This window comes from Cnephaeus nilssonii (assembly GCF_951640355.1).
Source record: "Cnephaeus nilssonii genome assembly, chromosome: 21".
NCBI lineage: Eukaryota > Metazoa > Chordata > Mammalia > Chiroptera > Vespertilionidae > Cnephaeus > Cnephaeus nilssonii.
In genome coordinates this window covers 17,124,455-17,142,666 of record NC_137092.1, presented here as the reverse complement: position 1 = coordinate 17,142,666, position 18,212 = coordinate 17,124,455, and the positions used below count along the sequence as shown (strand labels likewise).

General features: G+C 40.1%; 1 protein-coding gene across 1 annotated transcript; it reads right to left on the bottom strand.

Moving 5' to 3' along the window:
- Window positions 1-240: 240 nt before the first annotated feature.
- Window positions 241-16,193, bottom strand: NTMT2 (N-terminal Xaa-Pro-Lys N-methyltransferase 2; the record flags this gene model as incomplete). The annotated part of the gene is made up of 4 exons (XM_079760319.1): window positions 241-512; window positions 1,258-1,507; window positions 7,155-7,330; window positions 16,040-16,193. 4 exons carry the CDS (start codon window positions 16,191-16,193, stop codon window positions 241-243), a joined length of 852 nt encoding a protein of 283 aa, XP_079616445.1.
- Between the last annotated feature and the right edge of the window lie 2,019 nt (window positions 16,194-18,212).

The following is an 18,212-nucleotide window of genomic DNA, read 5'->3' as shown; positions in this document are numbered from 1 at the left end:
AAGTTTAGGTATACACAATCATTTTTTTCTTACATTTTGCTCCATTAATCTTTCGGAGAATCCGGTGTTTGCATGTACTTCTATAATTAGTGGAAATTGTACACACGACATCACCAGTCATTCCCAGACATGCATTGCACCCCTTCTCTCCATTCCTCCATGAATTACAAGGTGCCCTTCAGAGAGGAGCACCTCTGTCCCAGAGCAGCACTGTGCGGTCCAGCCCGTCCTTCCCGCTGGTCAGGAGCGCCCTTCGCTGTGCAGTGCGAGCATCCACACTGGGACGCACTGCTCTGGAAAGCCGTCCTGCTTCTCCTGGCCCAGCACCACCAGCCCACTCTTCCTAATGAGGCTGTGGAGGATGCCCATGTCCCGAGTCACACTGCTGTCAGAGAGGTCTAAGGTGCAGCCCTCCCGAGCCACGTTGTCCTTCAGTATGATGACGCCATGTTTTTTCAGGCCCTCTCGACACCGGGAAAGAAATGCAAGAAGGTCCTTATCAGTCAGGTACCCTACAGACGACCAAGTAGATGGGCAAACAGAAGGAATGGTGGGTGGGAAAGAAGGTGAGTAGGAAAGAACCAGGAGACCATTTGTTCACTCAGTCATGAATTTTTTTTAATAACCTGGATTGTCTTCACTGGAGGAGGCTTTAAGAATTTAGATAAGAGGACAGTTACCCTCTTTGAAGGGGCTCAGTGCCCCATCTGTAAAATAGATATTTATACTACCTGGTCTATGTACCTCATGGGCATGAGATAAACTATTGCCCATGCCATGGGTCCCCTCCAGGTCCCTCTACAACCCAACTCAACTCTATCACCCATCTGTGCCTCCAACACACACACACACACACACACACACCAAAAATCAAATTCGCTGTTGTCTCATTTCCTGGGGATTTAAATCTGAGTCCAGTTTTCCCGTAAATGGGAATAAACTTTTTTTGGCCCCAATTTTTAAAGTTTTTCAAGTATTTAGGTGTCTAATAGGATTTAGATTGGTCCAAAGACACTCCATCCTTAAGGATGGAAATTGTCAGGCTTATCCAGAGGATGTCAAGGGAGAAATCAAAATGACCAGAGCTTTTTAAGAGTTCCCATGATACCTCATGCTAGCTAACTGTTCTAGGCACAACTACAGGTAGATCTTCCTTTGTATCCTTGTTCTCTCTGTGCATATCCTCAAATAAGCCCAGTGTTGTCTTCTCTTTGTGGGGAGGAGAGAAGGGCAGGTGTGAGACCATGCAGGACTAACCCGAGACCCACTGAATCCAGATGACATCGTATCTCCCCAGCAGGGGTGTGAATTCCTGTAGGCTGCAGCAGTGGTAGCTTTCTACCTTGTCTCCTTTGACCTGCAGGTAGTTCTGGGCTTCGAGGAGGAATGACTCCATCATGTCCACCAGCTCCACGCTGTTGAAAACTGGTAACAAGACATGCTTGCTGACCCTTCCTATCCCAGAACCGCAGTCCAAGGCGCAGTCGGTCCCAGCTCTCCCAGGCCCCTACACAAAAGGACAGACATTCTGAGTCTTGGACACTCCAATTCCCTCTTCAAATCACCTTTATTTAGGTCAATTTCATGTCATAAGATGCACTATTTTAAGAGTATCTTTTGATGAGTTTGGACAAATGTGTATAGGCACATACTTACTACCACAATCAGAGTATAGAACATTCAACTATCTTTTCCAAAAAATACCCAAACATTACTAGTTTTTGCTTTCTTTATTTTTCCCAAATACAGGTCTTTAAAATAAATTCAAAGTAAGATTTTAGGAAATCATGCCTTAGGTTCAAAAACTTGGTAATTTTCTCTTAAGAAATAGGTCATAGGAAGCCCTATGAATATAGAACTTTGTTAACTGTAATTTTTGGTCAAACCCACTGCTAAATGAACCTACACTATAGCTTATTACTTTATTTTAAAAAGCAAAGCAGTGAGCCCTAGATGGTTTGGTTCAGTGGGTAGAGCATTGGTCTGTGGACCAAAGGGTTCTGGGTTTGATTCCAGTCAAGGGCACATACTCTGGTTGCAGGCTCCTCCCCTGCCCGGGCCCAGGTCAGGGCTCGTGCAGGAGGCAACCAATCGATGTGTTTCTCTCACATCGATGTTTCTCTCTACCTTGCCCTCTCTCTTCCACTCTCCTTAAAAATCAATGGAAAAATATTCTCAGGTAAGGATTAACAAAACAAAACAAACAAAAAAAAAGCAATGAGAGCAGTAAGTACTTTTAAATTTTATTCAGTCAACACATTTCAATTCATATTGGTATAATTAAAATTTTAATTTTTCAGAACTGATTTTGGGGCCTCTGAATTATCTACTCTTCTGGTATAGATGGTAATTTTTAGGACCTGAGCTGAGGGAATGCTAGGATTTTACTTGAAACCCTGCCCCAATGCTGTACAGCACATTCAGGTGGATAAAAGGTGGTTAGAGCAAAGTCTCCTGTGTCTTTTCATACTAAAAATTGTTTTCTGCTTTTGTACCAGAAACTACATGAGTCATTGGGCACAAAACCCCCTAAATTTTTTTAAGTATGTCTGTGCATTAAATTAATGAGGGTGAGGGAAGCATAGATAGATGGTGGAAGTAGGGGAAATCAACTAATGTAAAGTTTCTCAAATGTGCTTCTATAAAGTAATATATATAAATATGTACATATGCATGGCCAGCTGAATCTCTGAGATGTCTATACATATTTATTAATTTATCAAAGATTCTCACTTATTGGGTCATAATTAGGATGGGTACTGAGTAGGTTTTATGCTAGAAATGACAGTAACAAGATACTTGAAATTGCCAATGAAGATCTTCAGAAGAAAGCCTACTCTTGATTTCTCAGGAACTAAGGGTTTAAAAACAAACAAAAAAACCCTCACACATTTGGCTAAGGATCAAAAGGTGAAGTTTGAGCAGAAGAAAAGATCAGAAATGTGCTTTTCAGTTCACCCAGAAGGCCTTCCTCATAGCAAGAAAGGTACAACAAGGGAAAAAAATGAAGCAAGTATAGCTTCTTTCCAAATGGAATGAAAATATCCATGATTTATTTAGTACTTGTATATAGTAAGCTCTTTGCATCTATGATAACTAGAATAATCAAAACAGTTATACAAGATAATGATAATTCCCCAATTTGGCAGTGAGGAAACTTTTATTTCTATTTCTAATGCCACACAATTAATAGCAGAATTTAAATCTGAACAGGGGACTGTGTGACTCCAAAGCCAGTTCATCCTTAGGGTTGTCACCTCAAGTACCAACTCTGGTTTCCTAAGTAGTGTCTGTCTAATGCCGTGCCGAAAGGAATTCTACGGCTTCATTCACACTCAGCAGGAAAGAGGTCTGTGATTGATTAGTGATGTCTGCCTTGAGTATGGGAATGGGACATGATAATCTTTAGACATTTCTGTGCCATTCCTACTTATGCTATGCCACCTCCCTCATTCAAATCTTATAACTTAAACTAAACTAATTCAGAAAAAAAGGCACAGGCTTATGTTGGAATGGCTTTAAAGAAGCATCTTCTAAGTAAATTCATAGAATAAACAAGATGGGGGAAGAACTGGGAAATTATTTTAAGCTACAGAAAATGACTAGTAGAAATGTGTGTACTCAATTGGAGATTATCATTACAAATTTTTCTTATCATTACTTGCCCTACAGCCTCTATAATCATGTTGCTCACATTATTGTAGCAAGTGGTTTTAGAAGTAGAACCATGGAATGATAAAGAAGAGAGGCCTCAGAGAAATATGCCAGAGGATTGATTTCAAGAAGATTCTAACAGCTGAACTCCTTTTTCTCAGTGAATAAATCAATCAGGCTTTCCTGGTTACAGTGAGGAAGGGCCTCACACACTCAGCCTTCCTGCCATTCTCCTGATAGGCCTTCAAAGGGTCACAGCACAACCCTAGAGTTTTTAAACCACTCATGTCTAATTCTCCTACTTCTTCAGGCAAAGAAACAGACCCAGAGAAGTGAAGTGCTTGAAATAGAACTTCCTGGAAAATTCTCCTACTCTGATTTGTATTTTTCACCAATTTAGATGTGTGATATTTGACTAGTTATTCTTGAAATGATGGTTATTTACAAATAGAAAAAGGTGCCTTTCACTTCAATCCTGTGTACCTCTAGCCTCTCACTGCTATCGCCTAGTTCTCTTTACTCTCTTCTACTCCACGTGGTTGGCACTGCCTCCCATATGCTGCCACCACATTTCTTTCTCTCTCTCAGCCTCATGCGGCTCCTTTGAGAAGGGATATTTACTAGTAAAGACTGGTGTCAAGGACGGCATCACCGCTTCTTGGACACATGAGTCGAAGTCATGAGTGTCTGGAGCTGTGATTGTATTGAGATCTGATGCCCTGGCTATACTTATACATATGGATTCCTATAAAGTAGTAAAATACTCAGGAATTTCATTTTAGTTTTGGTTATGCCCATATACTTCATTTTGAAGAACATTATTTCAAGTTCATCCAGTGGAGTTTAAAACTCAAATAGAAGTTATAAAGTCACTGAAAAAAAAAACATGAAGTATATGTATCAAATTAGACCCAGAGTTTTTAGTCATGCAATCTCTGAGAAATGTTAAAATAGAAATACCATCAAATACTGATAACTTTTTACAAATTATCACCACCACCACCACCCCAGAAAGCTAAAGCTGAGGAAAGTGTCAGCTATGCAATGGACATCATCTTGATGTCATTTATTTGCTAAAGTAAACACATTTGCAACAAGTTTAAACACCTTTTCCCTCCGTCCCATGTCACTAAGTGTTGAAAGGAAAGCCAAACTTTGAATTAGTCAATCTGCCTTTTCCCAGTTGACACAAGAGTAAATCATGTCAGATCCTCATATTCCCTCCCCCTTTGTATCTTGACCTGGATACTCATTTCGCAGATTATTAAGGTCAAAGTACCAAAATAGCATTCTTTATAAAAAGACCATGTTTGTACTTAAGAGACCACAGCTTCACAATGAGTCTTGTCTGCTAAGAAGGACTCCTCATATTTGTTTGAAAAGAGCAGCTCACTCTTTCCAACATAAATATGCAAGCACCAGGCCGTTTCCTTTCCCAAGTCCGTGGGCTTGTGGATGGGCTCTGTCAGACCAGCATCCCTGTGGTCAGCTTGGCATTCCACATGGAGTGACAGGACAGCTGGATTACTAACTAAGCCTCTGAAATGCACTGGGATCAAAGTCAGCCTCACCACCAGGCAAGCAGGAGGCATTGCCCTGGGCCAGACCGGAGGAGAGTTGAGGTCTGTGGTCCATAAAAAATTTTTTTAAAGTAAGGATTTTTTTTTTTGATTTTTTTTTTGCTTCATGAGACTAATGGAAAAAATATGTCATGGTTAAGAGCAGGAAGTTTGGTGTCAGACAGACCTGTCTGGGCTTAAGTTCCAGCTCTGTCTTTTACCAGCTGTATAACCTTGACAACTTCTCCGAACCTCAGTTTCCTTAACTGTAAAAACAAGGATAATAACAGTTACTTGCCCGCTAAAATTGTTGTAAAGAGTAAAATAAGAGATACCCCTAATGGGCTTGGCAGAGTGACTGCCAATCTCAGAAAAAGCTCTCAGTGAAATCAGTCAGTGACACTGATCTGAAATACTCCAGGTTAACCTGGCCTATAAACAGCCTTGGCCAGCATCCCCAGCTCCGTAGTCCTTATAGCTGCCGCTGATGTCCAGACACTTTGGCCCCAATGGGCGTTCCATCCTGATCCTCTTTCTCTACTCAGACCCTTGGTGTTCCTTCCAGGGAGGTTGGCTGGGGAGGGAACCTCACCTCAACACTACAGATAGTCCTAATATTATGCTTCTAAATAGGCTGACAACCTAAACCCAAATATTTGTAATATTTGCACTGTTTCTTTTATCAGAATAAAATTAGTTCCAAATTTCAAGCCAACTATTTCAGAATGAATTGGGACAAAACCTGCCTGTCAGTTAAGACTTTATCTTGTCAGCAGGACTGACAGCAGCTTCACTGTTCTAACAACTAAATGAAGCTCCTTAAAATATAATGAATGTGTTTTATAAAAGCATGTTATTAGTAGTAGCAATAAATTATATTTGTGGGGTAATAATTATGTGCACTAAAGCAAGCACTTGACACATAGGATCTCATTTGATCATCACGTGTCCATTGAGGCAGGTTCCGTGGTTATGCCATAGTCAGAGCTTTCAGACAGAAAACTGAAGCTTAGAGCATTTAAATGACAAGCCCAAGGTTGCTTACACAGTAAGTGAAAAAAACCACAATGACTCTAGAGCCCAAGATTTTGGCCCATATTCTGTACTGTCTCCATATGATATGGAAGTAAGGAAGTAGACTTTCACCCAACACAGGACTACAAAGGGATCACATTCTTTCAAGGCAATGTCTGAACTATGTATAAAATAATATAAATAGATTCTACTGCACTTATAATTTTAAAACCAAACATAAGTATGCATTCTCTTACCACATCAAACTTTTATTAGAGGGGATCAGTAATCACCCCAAGATCCCAGATAGCATGACTCTCATCAATCATTTGGCTATCAACTGATTTATCTATGAGACTTTAAAAAAGATGTCTTCTTGCCCTAGCCAGTTTGGCTCAGTGAATATAGTGTCAACCTGCAGACCGAAGGGTCCTGGTTTCAATTCCAGTCAAGAGCAGGTACCTTGGTTGCAGGCTCCTCCCAAGCCCAAGCCCTGGTCGAGGCATGAGCAGCAGGTAACCAATCGATGTGTTTCTCTCACATCGATATTTCTCTCTGTCTTTCCCTCTCTCTTCCACTCTCTCTAAAAATCAATGGAAAAATATCCTCAATTGAGGATTAAAAATAAATAAAAATAAATAAGAGAGATATCTTCTTAACCTCCAAATTGTAATATTAGCACTGCTAGTTCACCTTCCCCTGAAGCATGAGCGATTAGACGGTGCTTAGGAGGGTGAAATGCCAAGTGGGATAAACAAACGATTTGATGTCACCCATCCTTTCTGAGCATCTCAAAGCAGGCTTTCAGGCTTAACGCTTGGCCACACCATACAGCTTTAATATGGCTTAAATCACAGCACAGAAGCATGTGAGCTCAATGTTTGTAAGAACTTTGCCTTCTCATGAAGCTGTAGTTGGATAACTCACCCCAATAAATTTTCTAAGAAATTCCCGAGAGGCCTGGATATCTGGGTTGGACAGTTCAATGAAATTTCCCATCATTCCCTCTTCTGTAGCTGGTACCTCTTGGTAGAAAAGTTTAGCTCTGGCATAGAACTGCATCTCACCATTGATGACTTGACTTGTTAAAGCATACAATTTCACTGCAAATGAAATATTAATATTTATTAATATTTATATCACAAAACAAATTCAATCTTATCACACATTGATTTCCTCCTAGAAGCCTGCAAATTTGTGCTCTGGAGGAACAGGCACTGGTTTAAACTCAGAAGACCTGGGTCTGCGTTTGGTTCAATCACTTACTTCTTTTAACCTTGGGGAAACTTCTTAACCCCTCTGAACTTTTGTTATCTATGTATAAATCATAATCATGTGGCATTTTCATAATTCAATACCCTATGGTTTAATAAAACTATAGCTATTACTGTACTAAAAAGTTTAATAGTGTTTGCTATAGTGCAATATAAGTGTCACAAGTTTTACAGTGAGTTTTATCTTTGAGCTCTAAATGTTTTATGAGAATCTAAGGCGTAGCTATTTTTTCATCTCTTTTTCAAGCAATAACACCCAAATACCTCTTTGTACCAACATAAAATAAAATAATAAGAAAACATATAATATTTATTGAGCAACTATTCTGTACCAGGTAGTGGGCTAGAAACATTATACTATGATATACTGTGTCATTTCATTATTTCAGAAACCATATGAGATATTATTTTAAGATATTACTTTTAGAAAAACTTGTGTTCCAACTTCTTAAGGGTAAATGGCTATGCATTTAAACGTGTTTTGTAAACCTAAATGCATCTTTATAGATACAAAATATTTTCATTAGAGCACATTCAGGAGGAAATTATAGAAATTGGATGAAAGGAAGGGACTTCTGGTTCAAGACTGTAGGCTAAATACATGCATTTGTATTTCCTCCTTCCCAATACTTCCCAAGAATTATTTTAATAAAATCCATCCATAACAATGAAGAAAATGAAATTGATTCATTATTTCGACAAATTTCTGGAAGACAAAGAGCACATGGAACAAAGTTTAAAAAGTTACAGCCCAGGATAGTTGTAAAAGGAAGTGAGAGTTAATAAAAAAAAAAATCTACAGAGCAACCAGTGAGGGGACAAATGCACCTTCCCAAAAGCAACAGTCATGACAGCTATAATCCTGAGAGTAGGGAGTTTTGGTTTTTTTTATATATTTTATTGATTTTTTTAAAATATATTTTATTGATTTTTTTACAGAGAGGAAGAGAGAGGGATAGAGAGTTAGAAACATCAATGAGAGAGAAACATCGATCAGCTGCCTCTTGCACACCCCCTACTGGGGATGTGCCCGCAACCAAGGTACATGCCCTTGACCGGAATCGAACCTGGGACCTTTGAGTCCGCAGGCCGACGCTCTATCCATTGAGCCAAACCGGTTTCGGCTATTTTATTGATTTTTTACAGAGAGGAAGGGAGAGGGATAGAGAGCTAGAAACATCGATGACAGAGAAACATCGATCAGCTGCCTCCTGCACACCCCCCACGGGGGATGTGCCCGCAACCAAGATACATGCCCTTGACCGGAATCGAACCTGGGACCTTTCAGTTCGCAGGCCGACGCTCTATCCACTGAGTCAAACCGGCTTTGGCTACAATAGAAAATATAGGCTGCAAAAAACAATGTCTTTAAGTAGTAGAATGAACTGGACTCTGGATAATAAACAGAGTAGGTAAGAAGAAAAGAGACATTAATGATATTTTAAGAAAGATGTATTTTTAATCTCAACCACCAAAAATGAAAGACAATTGAAAGCTCCAAGCAAAATATGCAACAGTACAAAAATGTTATGATCAGGATGTGAAGAAAACCAAAATATGACATAATTTGGGGTAGAAGAAATATAAGAAAAGATAGTCTATTTAACCTTAACTAGGAACATCTTTCTTCAGGTAACACCAAGATTGTGATATTAGACTAGTGCACTACTTGGCTCTGAATTGAACAAATTACATTGTCCCAAATTTTGACTCTAAAAGTTAAAAATCTAATAACAAGATCCATTGTAATATGTTCCATCTGTACAGTTACATCAGTCTTTTCCAATTTGAAGACATTGGAGCCAATGTTTGGACTCTTGAATGATCATAAGTTTGCTGAAAGGGATACATGAATCAGTTTCCACGTACATCATTTTCTAGTGTCTAAAAATATTATGTACTATATCTTCCATGTATATTAACTATTATACATAAATTACTTTAAAAGTACAACTCCATTAACAGTATTAATAAATATGTAGATTATTTTTTTCATTTTATACACAAACTACCTACTGATTGAGAAAATACAACATTAAAAGGAGAGTCCTCATGTTCAGAAATATTGGGAACCACTGACCTAACCAATTCCCCTTCCCTAGCACTTGGTAAAGTGTTGTGCAAACAACAGGTGGCTCAATAAATGCTCATAACTTCAACAGGGATGACAAATATCAAGTGTCACCATCTCAATAACATGAATGTTCCACATCCCTCTGTATATCTGAGCAAACCAGGTTAGCAAATCACAGTTCATAGGGTCTTCCCAGAGTCAAATGCTGCCTTGGATCACAGGCAAGCCACAGTTCAGAGCTCTCCTTGATCCAACCAAAGCAGCAGAACAGCCACACTCATCATCACCTGTTTAAGTCAACTAGTTGGTGGAGTCTATTAAAACCCTTAATCTGGAAATGGGAATGGTCCATTATGCCAGAAACATTTAGACCACAAGTGAATGCCAACCTCAGCAGGGGTCAGACTCAATAGGTAAGTTTTTATGGTTATGGGCTTGGGTTCTCATTTTCACCTAATTGACAGGAGCATTTCACTAAAAAGATATATGAGGTGGCATGGCCAGCCCCAAGTTCTCCCCTCCTGATAGCTTTTGCTATGGTGCAAGTTGACTAAGATAAGGTAATCAGTCATCTGCCTATGCCTCTTTGTTATAGAAATACATCTTAGTGGCTTATTATATGATTGCAATGTCTCTCTGAAACGGGGGTAGTCTAAGACCGGGATTATAGATACTCTAGTTCTTGATAGAATATGGTACTTATTTCTTGACCTACATCTTGTGCTGAACTCCCAAAGGCCTTCCAATGGTTTACTTGTTACAGAAAGAAAAACAGAGTACAAGTTCATTTGCCCTGAATAAGAATAAGAATAAAGGTCTTGTGACATCTCTAAGAAAAATTGTGTTTATAGCTATGTGCGCATATGTTATTGTCTTTTTTATTTATTTGTTATTTTTTTAATCTTTATTGCTTAATGGTTGGATATAGCTATTTCAAACTTTATTTCAGATGTTAGACCTGTTTGTCAACTGAAAATTGACCTCAGAATCTCCAGAGGTTATATAGGCAAGGTTGAGATAGTAAGTAAGAAATGATTTGAGACAGAATATTGGATCAAGTTAGCCTTTTTATATATATATATATAAGAAAATAAAGTCCAATTAGGAAATACCCTTATGAAAGGTAAGACCTTCCATATAGATTTTCAGGTGAAACCTAGCCAGTTTGGCTCAGAGGATAGAGCCTCGGCCTGCGGACTGAAGGGTCCCAGGTTCAATTTGGGTCAAGAACACGCATCTTGGTTGCAGGCTCCTCCCCTGCCCAGGCCCAGGTAGGTGCTCGTGCAGGAGGCAACCAATTGATGTGCTTCTCTCACATCAATAGATATTTCTCTCTGTCTTTCCCTTTCTCTTATACTCTCTCTAAAAATCAATAGAAAAATAGCCTCAGGTGAGAATTTAAAAATATATATTTTCAGATGTGCATTTCCCAATTTAGTCATTAAAGAAGTAATGGTTAAAAGGGAAGGAAGGGAGGGATGGAGAGAAGAAAAAACAGGAACGGCATCTAGGTACAATGGAATATTATTCAGCCATAAAAAGAAGGAAATCCTGCCATTCGTGACAATATGATGGACCTTGAAGGCATTATGCTAAGTGAAATAAGTCTGACAGAGAAAGACAAATACCAAATGATCTTATATGTATGTGGAATCTTAAAATAACAAACGCATATCTATTTTTTTCACCAACAGGGGTGGGTGGGAAGTGGGACTTAGTCATGTTTCTGGTGGAATCTGAAGGACTGGGTGTGCCAGAATGCTAGAAGTTGTCACTACCAAGTCTCAGAATGGTCCTGAGAGACCCTCTAAGCAAATGGGTGACCCTTGTTCTTAATTTCCTCCTCAAAGACCGGTTCCTCTAAAAATGGGTAAATTAAAGGAGGTACTAACAATTGGTGAGCACTGCCCATGTGCCAGGCATTCTGTTGGTCAATTTCATGTCATCTCTTCACATTGTCTCTTTTAAGCCTTACAACGATACTACAAAACAGGGATGATAGCCATCATTTTACAGATGAGTAATGAGAGAGTCACAAAGATTTGGTAACTTACTCGATGTCACATAGAAATAAGTGTTACACCCATGTTCTGACCCACACCTATTGAAATACAAAGCCTCTGTTCAGTTTGCTAAACCACATGGGACCACTGTTCTAAATGTGACATTAAATTAAACCTTTAACAATGTCAAGGAGCTCAATTTTTAATTAATAAATATTCAGTGACTTCTGTGTACTCAGAAATAGGCTGTGAATAGTGCTAGGATAATTATTGAGGAGTAACTTACATGAACATCTTCTATTGGGCCAGATGCATAAAGGCCCCTTTGAGCACTGGCATACAAACTAGAGATTTATATAAACTGTTTTCCTATTCTCCTTCCTATTTGTTCACAAACAGCCAACTTTGGAAAATTCATTCATTCCAACTGAATTTCTAGTTATACCAGCCCACATTAGTCGATTTGCCATTTACACTGGGAGGCGACACGATTATGTGGATAAACATGACAGACTTCTGGGGTCAGACTGCCCGGGTTCTGGTCCTGCTCCACTACCACCATCACCACCACTAACATCACCACCACCACCACAACCACCACCCATGATCTCTGGCAAGTTACAGAATGCCTCTGTGCATCGGTTCTTCAGATACAAGATGGGGAATAGCAGTATAACCTCATAGGGATATTGTGAGTATTAACTGAGATAATAATTCAAAAAACACTGAGAACAGTAATAGGCTTGTTCCCATTTCTTTCTGAAGACCTATATTCAGTGGTGCAGCAAGGTCTTCCACTGGAGATTTTAGCCGGGGCTATTTCAGTAAATGTCCCCGTAACTGAAGTTTGCTGCATAGTGTGCTGGTATGAGACTGGCTGCCTATCTCAGGCCTTTAGAAGGAGGAAGGAAGAAAGAAGGAATCAAAGGGTCTGGTTAGCCACCACTCTTCCCTAATCACCCTGAACAACAAGCTCTCTGTGCAGGAAGACTCCCCAACCTTTTAAAAGAAGGGCTTTATTTTTACTTCTGTGGAGCCTTGAAATCATCAAAGGAGGGGAAGCCAACTCTGAAACACCCCAGTGGAGCGAAGGAGGGAGCACTTCCCCTGGCTGAGTTTTATTTGCAAATGGAAAAGCTTAAATCCACTGTCACCTGAAACTCTCTCTAGTGAATTCAGTTTATGTCTGTGTTATAGCCTGTTCTAAGGAAACTGCGTGGTGACTTTAAGAGGCCCAGTTCCATGAACCAGGAGATCAAGGTTCAATTCCCGGACAGGGCACATGCACGGGTTGCAAGCTCGATCCCCTGTAGGAGACATGCAGGAGGCAGCCAGACAATGATGTTTCTCTCTCATTGATGTTTCTATTTCTCTACCTCTCTCCCTTCCTCTCTCTGAAATCAATAAAAACGTATTTTAAAAATGTTAAGAGGCCCACCTCAAAGGAAGAAAAAGAAAAAGCTAACACATATTGAGCATTGACAACTTTCACATATATAGTTAGTTGCATTCAATTCTTCTGACCGCCCTACAGTTTTGAGGAAAATGATGCTCAGAGACTTAAGTACATGCAGAGGTGACTTCTCTATCAACAGCATTGTGAGAATTTGAACTCGGGACTTTGGTGACCTGTAATTCATTATTGGTAAGGGGCCATTTCATTTGTTTAACAGATATTTATTGAGTTTTTTTCTATGTGCCAGGAATGGTAAATGGGTAGAGATAGAAGAGGACAAAATAGGTGAGTCTCTACTCATGCCAACTAGAGAGAGCCCAATAGGGGGACTGATACATGGAAATGCATTCCATTAATATGTGTTATAATCTCCTGGGACAAAAACCAAGGGTTGAGCAAGTTACTCAAGGGTCTGGGAAGCCTTCTGATTTGGTACAAGTCATACTGGCAGATGAGACATATATCTTGATTCTTTTCTGCACCATTAAGAACTTACAGAGTTGGCTACTTCAGAGGTACTTTAGCTTCTATCATAAGAGAAAAATCTGCAAAAAAAATCTGAGTATTCACAAAACTGGAAGCCTGCCTTCCCTGCACCCTCAATTTAAAGCTCTTGAGGATTAACAAAAAGTTATTTGTAGATTTGCCTCCATTACCAGATTTCAGCAAATCCTGAAGAACAGAGACTGTGTCTAATTAATGTTTGAATCTTCTCCAGTGCACTGAATATAATTGAACTGGCTCAAAGGGAGAAATGTCTGGTGTTTCTGTCTCTAAAAATCAATTCTTTCCCCTGTGGCAGAAACATTTACTAGAGACCAAACATGCATGTACCCCTCTCATCACCCGGCATCCTTGTTGCTAGGCAGGGGATATGACAAGTTATGGGCAGTAGACTCTAAACAGATGTAATATATGTCTTCCTGGAACAAAATATTTAAGGGATGGTCGGCAAACTTTTGGCTCCTATCTTCCCTTGCTATGGTGACTAGTGATATTTTAGATGATGGAACCTTTACCATCCTGGATTCCTGAATGTCTATGTGGAGCATAGCCCCTGCCCCCTAATAATGCCTGTTGGAATGATGTAGCAAAAGTGAAAAATAAACTTTTATATGTTTGGCCATTGAGATTTCAAAAGTTCTATTGAGACGGTATTGGTAATTTATTATTGCAGGCTAGCCTAGCCCATACTGACTAAAATAGCCCTCGGTTATTAAAATCAAAGAGATACTCTGGATGGGGTTAGCTCTGTTAGTCTCAGGGGAAACTGTCAGGGCTGAATCATAGGGCCAGAGAAAATAAGCAGTACCCATTTATGGAAAATCAAGTTTGGATTTCTTTGGATTACAAAATCCGCATTAGAACCAGTTAACAGTTAATCCACATTATTAGCTGGTTAATAGTTAATCCACATCATTAACCAGTTAATAATTAACCTGCATTTTAACCGGTTCAAAGAAAACATGATAATTTCAAGAGAAACATCAAAAGTGCTTTATTCAAAGTAATGTCCATCGATAGCTACACATTTCCCCCATCTTTCAGGTAATTTGTGGATACCGTCCCAATAGAACTTTTCTTGTTTTGAGGCAGACCATTCAGAGACCCAATTTTCCATTTCTTCATACGTTTTGAAGTGCTGCTCAGAAAGTGCGTGTGCCATCGATCGGAACAAGTGGTAATCTGAAGGAGCAATACAACAAAATAGCATACATATCAAATTGCATATATACTGAGTGGCCAGATTATTATGATCTCTGAATGCATAATAATCTGGCCACTCAGTGTATGAAGCCCGGTGCATGAATTCGTACATGGGTGGGGTCCTGCCAGCCTGGCCAGGGGGAGGGGACATGGGCGGTTGGCCGGCCTGCCTGCTGGTCCAACTCCTGGTCGAGGGGACAATTTGCATATTAGCCTTTTATTATATAGGTATACACTGAGTCATATTATTATGCGTTCAGAGATCATAATAATCTGGCCACTTAGTGTATATCAACATATGTGTAACTCCATCTATTGAAAAAAATCCACATTATTAACCAGTATATCTAATATATAAATTGGATATGAAAGTATTTATATGTCTGGAAGTAAAGATCCCCTCAGAAATGGATTTATAAAAAGAGACTTTGGCAGGCTGCTAGCACATAGCTTCTTGACTGCAATACAAAGACTATGTAGCCGCTTTCATGTCTGGAAGCCTTGCACATCAAGTACACAATGGGGCTTTCAGGCAACCATAAGAAAACAGACTGAGGCTGATACATACTGTTCCTGCTTTCATTGGGGGGGAAATATAAATCAAAGGGGGATATTTCACTCATTAATTGGAAATTATTTCCTTTTTAGTGCTGTTAGAGTGGCCTGAAGTGACCACTTTCACAGAGGCTAAGAAAAGTCATGTAGACAAACCAGATAAGCTTTTTATTGCTCTATTGTCTAACTTCCTGAAAACTAGAGGAAATAAGTAAAATGGAGACACACTACTATCCCAGTTTTTTTCTCAATACCCAAAGACTCAATTAAAATCTGCACCTTTAAACTCTCTATTATTCTGACTCAGAAAGGCCAGAAAGGATCATGTGGAGTATACAAACACACACACACACAAGGACACATTTATCTATTACTACTGGTTAGTCTTTTTAACTCTTAGTTGATATACTACTGCATTAATACTCTCACCTTTGAGTTGCCTAATTTGCCCATCTGTATGTTCTTGGAAATATTAAAAACAGAAATTAATTTCTATAAGCCTGATACTCAGTTCACCAACACCCAGAAAAGCAAATCACTGTGCACAGGGGTGCATGGAAGTCCCAGAACAGAGACCTGACTTGCCAGGCAGCACTTGGTCTTTGCACTCTCTACAAAGAATGTCATCTTGATGAGTTCTTTGTGTCTGAAAAGTGTCCTTGTTCTAATTGCTCTTTTAGAAACCCCACAACCTCACACAGTCCTTTCAGTCATTTCTTCTTCCTTAGTTCTGACTCACTTACCCAGGGGAATTTTTTCCAGCAGGTAGAGATAGCTCTGAAAGAAGTCATTGCGAATGGCTTTGTGAAGGATAAAGGACATGCTATGTCGACAGAGTTCATCGTCCGTCTTCTGCCAGCGGGATCTAAAGGCAAAATGGGCTCCCAGGTGGGCCATGGAGAAGGGGGATATTATTATTCCTGCAGAAAAAGGAAGCTTGCCTGGCTGTTTCTTTGAATCGGCTTTCTCTTCCTACACGAACTTGAGACTGTCATTTTAAACCAGTCCCCTGTCCATCTATATAAGGACAGGCCATCATGGGGCATGGAGGGAGGGGCAGCAGGCACCAGAGGTCAGGCTCTTGGCACCTCCACCGTCTGATTGCTTGGGTGACACCACTCCAAGCCAGCAGGTGCTAAGTAAAGATGGAAACAGGCTGAATGAGATCCTGCCTCATCCAGGAAAAGGCACACCTCCCTCCTTCAGCTGCCACTTGAAACAGGCAGCAGCACAGTCTCCAGCACCCTGAAGATTTGCTTTCATTGGATCCCTAAATTGCAGTAGCCTCATTTCCATTTCAAAGAGTTGTGAATATTTTGTAGGAGATCCTGTTCCCTGACTTGCATGCACTCCTTCTGGAACACTGAATCCTCAAGTTACAAGGACCCTTTAAAGCCATCTGAACCACCCACACTCCTTTCATCAGTACAGTGTTGCCCAAATCATCTCATAAAGATGGATATGTGTTTCCCGTTTTGAAGGGTCTTCAAGAGACACAGTTATATGAAAGCCTGTTTTGATGTTAAATACCCTTCTGTCAGCAAACCCTCCCACCTAGCTTGCTCTAAACAACACCATGTCAGGGAAGCCTGTTCCTTTCTATCTGCCTATCGTGGATGTGCTTTTCCTCCTAAGTGCCCATTTGGTCTCTGGACTGGGTATCTTCTGATTGTCCCTGCAGGTCCACCCCCAGTCTCCCCACATTACTGTGTGCCCCAGAGGCTGACCTATATTGACAATATTAGTGGACTCTCTTGCCCTCTGGCTTCTGGTTGGTTTTATCCAATGGGTAGTGCCTGTAGGAGCTTAAAGGATCATGAATCAACTATTTATTCCCCTGACACTTTCCCTGTGGAGATGCTAGAGGCTGGCTGCTTCAGATGGTGGAAAGTCATAGCTCCTATCTAGGAGTCTTCCCCTCTGATTCTGATAGCTGCTCCCTCCTCTTACTGCTTCAAGCTTTGAGTTAGTGATGCACCAGGCTGTTGCAAACCTTGGAGAAAACCACTACTCCTTGTAATTTCCTTATTTGCCCACACTTTATAAACAGTCCCTTTATTAAACTAACTTAAATTCTCAGTTTGTGAATGCCATTCTGTTTCCTATAAGGACAATGACTACCATATTACCTGTTTAATGTTCCTAACAAGAAAATCCATAAGAACTCAATATCTATTGGTCCCATGCCATGTGCAACCACTGACCATCCGTTGCCTCTAAACACACACACACACACACACACACACACACACACACACACACAAATGCACACATTAGAGTAGACAGTTCTAAGATGGCCCGTAAAGATCCCTACCTCCTGCCTCATATGCATGCCTTTGTATAATCTCCTTTCCTGAATGTGAGCTAGACTTACTGACTCCCTTCTAAACAATAAAATATGGCAAAAGTGATAGATGTGAGGTCCAAGATTAGGTCATGAAAAGACTGTCTTGGGCAACTTCTTTTGCTCTTTTGCCTGCTTGCTCTGAGGAAAACCACCTTCCTGTTCTGAGCTCCCCTATGAAGAAGCCACATGCCAAGGAACTGAAGCCTTTAGTACAACAACCTGGGAGGAATTGATTCTTCCACCAACCCTGAGTGAACTTGGAAGAAGATCCTTCCCCTGTCAAGCTGATAAAAGACCTTGAGCCAGCTAAGCCAAACCCAGGTCACTGACCCACAGAAATTAATGTTTGTTCTTTTGTGCAACTGTTGGTGGGAATGCAGTCTGGTGCAGCCTTTATAGAAAACAATGTGGAGTTTCCTCAAAATATTAAAAATGGAACTCCCATTTGATCCAGTGATCCCACTTCTAGGAATATATCCTAAAAAATCAGAAACACTCATCAGAAATAATATATGCACCCCTATGTTCATAGCAGCACAATTTACAATAGCTAGGATTTGGAAACAACC